Raw genomic sequence first — 4,667 nt, 5'->3', positions numbered from 1 at the left:
AGCAAGGGAGCGATACCCTTGTGTGGGTGCTCCAACGTGGATTAGGGGGAGCGTTAACTCCTCGATACCACGGAAAAAAATCCGGTTGTCTCGTGTCCTTCGCATTTACATTCAAGCATTAAATTTTCTTTTTGTGATCTTGCTCTTCTTTGCTTGTTTGTTTGACTAGGACAATGACATGATAGTTTGATCTCTTGACTAGAATGTTCTTGCTAGTGTGGTTCTTCCTAGGAAAGATGATCATGTTAGTATGTTCTCCTACCTAAGGACCCTTTGCTAGTCAGTAGGTTTCAAATTTGTAGATTGGAAAATACTAGTCTAGGTTAAGGACTCTCTAGAAATTTGAAAAAGTCCCAATTCAACCCTCCTTTCTTGGGCCTCGATCCTTTCAAATCTATCAGAAGTAACGACTCAAACTTGTCATTACTTCTTGATCAATGAAGGACGTCAACAATAACAATCAACTCTAAAGCAGCCGTGTCAAAGAAAACGAATAAGGGTCACGGGGTAAACTGCTTAGGCGCCGTTCATGAGCGGTTTCTTCATCTCCCAGGCAGTCAGGTGCGACACCTTGATGTCCGCCTCCCCATTGTTGAAGACGTAAAGGTGCGCGTCTTTCCCGATAGCGATGGAGGGGTAGACTCTTGACAGGATGCAAGTCCGGCCTCCTGCTCCGAAGCTCTCCACCACGGATCGGTCGATCTACGCCACATAAGAAAACAAGGGATGGATCAACACATACACATATAGCTGTGGTTGTCAATAAAGCTATGAGCTCGAGGGTCAAAGTGAGGTTGCTTGTTAGAAAGGGCATCATGGACATACCAAGCTCCTGAGAGTGATCTTCCCGCTTGAAATGTCGGTGTCGACGAAGCCCGCAAAGGTCGGCTTGTACAGGTCTGGACTAAGAGACGACCTGCTCGATCGGCGCGGGAAGAAGGAAGGAAGAAAAAAAAAGTCATCAGTAAATTGTGTACTTTTTTGAGGGCCAGTAAATTGTGTACTTGAGAAGAAGAAAAATGTCTAAAATGCCATGGCTGGGTGATCTATGCTGCCCCGGACATGCATGGGGGAATGCATGTTCTTCAATTCTGTCCTGAATGTTGTTTGTCCACATGGGCAGTGTGTTTTCTTGTGAGAAGGGGGAAGGATGCATGATGGTGTGAGCGAGGGAGCAGCAGTTGAGGCGGCCATACTTTGTGGGGTCGGTGCACATGAGCACCATGGGCTTGCCGTATCCGTCCTTGAAGACTCTGAAGAAGACGGCCGTCTTCTCCTGCAGGTCGGCAGAGGCCAGCACCCACAGGCCGAAGGGCCCCACCCCGCCCTTGGCGTCGGCGCCCTTGACGCCGCACAGCTTCTGCGCGTCGTCGGCGTACGCCGGGTCGAAGGGCTCCGCCCTGTCCAGGCTCGACACCTCGAAGCTCACCTCCACGTCAGCCTGCCATCACCGGATCGATCGAGATCAGATCAGTCATCATCAGCAGATTAGTCAGCGTTAAAATAAAGTTTCTCCGGAATTTCTCTTGATCAGTTTCTCCGGATTTGGCGTTATTTCACACGTGAGTAGACAAACCACTAAAGGTTAGGTTTTTTCCCCGCCGCTCTCTAGAAGAAGAAACGAGAGGGTCCAAGAAGCCCAGGTGCACATGTGAACTGGAACTGATGGGAGCTAGCCGCGCCGTGACGGCGATGGCGCGGCACGGGCGATGGCGAGGACGAACGGCGACTACGGGCGTGCGCAGCGCAAGTGGCGGGGCAAGACAAGCAAGGCATGTCTGTAAGGATCAACGCCGACAAGTCATGGGCGAGCGGATCTTGGCTGGACTAGAGGACTCACTAGTCACTACTCACTACTGACCTGGTAAGTTGCGAGGCCCGTGACCTCGAAATGCTCGCCGGGCTTGACGACCTTGCCGGCGACGCTGACGGGCTTGCCCCTGAGCTCCTCCAACTCCTCGACCGGCCACTGCAGCAGCTGCTTCCCGCTGGGGTCCAGCCAGATCTTCCTGGGGATCGCCTGCGCGCGGCCACGAGCACGATCGGGTCAAACAAACATTGCCACCACACCGACGCTTCAATTCAGAGCTCCGAAGTTTCCGAGCAGCAGTACCTGGATGCCGGCCCAGTCCTTGGCCTTGTCGTCGGGCACGCTGTCGGACTCGTTGGCCCAGCCCCAGAGGATGCGCCGCCGCTTCGCCGGGTCGTAGAACGTCTTGGACGCGTAGAAGTTGCCGTAGTCGTAGCGGCGTCGGTGCTCGTCGCCGGCGGGGTCGTCCGGCACGTACCGGTCCTTGCGCCAGTCGTAGCTGCCGACGGTGTAGTAGTCGTACCGGGTGAGGTCCAGGCTGCTCTTGAGCACGTACTTGGCGCCGGCCTCGGAGGTGTCGAGGCCCTCCTCCTGCCCGGACCCGGACACCGGGAAGAAGTCCGGGCACTCCCACATCCCCGTCAGCGCCGAGTGCAGCGGGTGCTTGGCGCGGGCCCACCGCCGGAAGTCCCGGCTCCGGTACACGAACGCCAGCCCGCGGGTGCCGCGCACGCCGCCGACGAGCATCCGCCAGTGCCCGTCGGCGTACCACGCCGTCGTCGGGTCGCGGAACTGCGTCGCGTTGATGTCGCCCTCCGGCAAGGCGATCGGGTTCAGCTCCGCCGGCTTCACCCACTCCCGGAGCAGCGGGTCCGACTTGTTCTTGGGGAACGCGATGTTCTGCACCTGGTAGTTGATGTTCGGGCGGGTGATCCCCGTGTAGGTGATCGCCGGCGTGCCGTCGTGGAGTAGCGTCGCCGAGCCGGACCAGCAACCGTACTGGTCGGAGGGGATGCTGGGGGAGATGGCGGGCTCCAGCGCGATCCAGTTGATGAGGTCGCGCGAGACCGAGTGCGCCCACACGATGTTGCCCCACACCGCGCCCTTGGGGTTGTACTGGTAGAACAGGTGGTACCACCCCTTGTAGTACATCGGAGCTGCAGTTCCAAAATTCCAACCATGTCAGCTAGCTCCAAGTTTTTGTCATTGTGTCCTCGGTCGGTATTCTTTTTCTACCAAAAACTTTAGGTAACAGAATCTAGCAAAGCATGCTTCTCATCAGTTCCTGTTTGTTTTTCCTTTCTTTACTGTCTTTCAACATGTTTTTGAGCCATGTGTTGAATTCTTCCTAGCTAGTCAAATTCTTGCTCGTACATGCACATTAATTATGTTGCTTCCACCCGGCTCATTCAGGCCATTGTGGAGCCCAGAGGAAAAGGACGTCCCTATCCCTGATCCCCTGTGTGCAGTGCCTCCTCATGCGGAGTCTGCGGGGCATCAGAACATGCACCATTTGAATGTCAAACTGTTCATCACCCCACAATTAAGAAACACAGCTATTCATGATACTTGCAGACATTATTATAGATCTACTAGCAGGCAGCACAATACAGAGATAGCTACAAGAGATGGATTGGAAATTATAAGGCATACCGTTCGGATCTGGCACCGATGAGTTTCGCCACCATCCCAGCAATCAGAACCGGCCGTAGGAACATAAGAAAAAACAAAACCATATTAAAATCAAATTTATTTACATCAACCAACATCATAAGAACAAAAAAAAGCAATTAGTCTATCACTTAAACAAATAGCTAGCAGCCGTATTATTGTATATAACCACCATCCGTCTTGGTTATTAGCTGCTCATTGTCACTGTCAGCTACTATCAAAACTTGACAGGCTGCAGCTGAGGCTTTTCTGAAGACAGGACAAAGGAAACAACTGCAGAGCTCCTTGTTAACTACCGAGGCTAGACAAGATTTATTTGATTCCTCTCCTACCATGCTGTACTTCGTTGCTGTTCCCCTAAGGCACTATAAATGATTTTATCGAGATATTAGCTTCTTGAAACACCCATCTTATCCCCATGACGATCTCAGTTTGGTATTACTGGCATAAACGACCTCCATTCCTATTCACTACCATTTCTGTCCATGGTCTGCTGACCGACACACACACCTCAATTGCTCGTAGTACTACCAGCACGCATGGGGACAGGGGAGCTACGAATGGGTAGCTTGGAGACAGAAAGAGATCACAAGAGCGAAGCAAAGCATAGAAAGCCAAAGCTGGCAGGAGGGGCATGCGGTTCAAGAGACGAAGCAGCTGCCGTACCGTTGATCCAGTTCCTAGGCGGCTGGAAATGGTACCCCGTCCTGAGCAGGGGGCTGACAATGGACGCCGGCACCGACGGTGGCGCCGCCTCGGCCTCGAGGCTCCGGTGGATGACATGGGAGGCACCGGCGAGCTGCACCGCCACCACCACCGCCAGCAGCGCCCACGGCGCGAGGAGGACCCGCTGCGGAGTCCCCATCACGTCTTGAGAGACTGCAGGCCGAGGGAGAGGGAGAAGAGAAAGGGATGGTTTTGGTTCTGATGGGTGGCGAGAAGACCAGGCACCGGCTGTGGGTTTTTATAGAGGAAGAACCTGCTACACGTTTAGCGCGTCTGGCGACTGATCATTCGCAATAAAATAAGTTTCAAAGCTGACTGCGATTGGAGCAGCGTGCATCGCGTTCCAAAACCAGCCACTGGGCGGCAACCAGTTACCGAGGTCGGGGTTTTCCCTCTTCTGAAACTCCTCGGTCGTCGCTGATGAAGAAACAAATTTAACTACTGCAACTCAACTAGTAGA

The 4,667-nt window shown here is 53.6% G+C and overlaps 1 protein-coding gene across 1 annotated transcript; it reads right to left on the bottom strand.

Moving 5' to 3' along the window:
* Positions 1-221: 221 nt before the first annotated feature.
* Positions 222-4,411, bottom strand: LOC120655951 (beta-fructofuranosidase, cell wall isozyme-like). Its single transcript, XM_039933939.1, has 7 exons — positions 4,148-4,411; positions 3,464-3,472; positions 2,114-2,967; positions 1,862-2,020; positions 1,197-1,441; positions 826-916; positions 222-702 (listed from the first exon to the last, which is right to left on the bottom strand). The coding sequence occupies exons 1-7, from the start codon at positions 4,344-4,346 to the stop codon at positions 517-519; spliced, it is 1,743 nt and encodes a 580-aa protein (XP_039789873.1). The 5' UTR covers positions 4,347-4,411; the 3' UTR covers positions 222-516.
* Positions 4,412-4,667: the final 256 nt, after the last annotated feature.

This window comes from Panicum virgatum, chromosome 1N (assembly GCF_016808335.1).
Source record: "Panicum virgatum strain AP13 chromosome 1N, P.virgatum_v5, whole genome shotgun sequence".
In the NCBI taxonomy this organism is placed as follows: domain Eukaryota; kingdom Viridiplantae; phylum Streptophyta; class Magnoliopsida; order Poales; family Poaceae; genus Panicum; species Panicum virgatum.
Note: the sequence above shows the minus strand (reverse complement) of the source record. Positions and strands in the feature narration are given on the sequence as shown.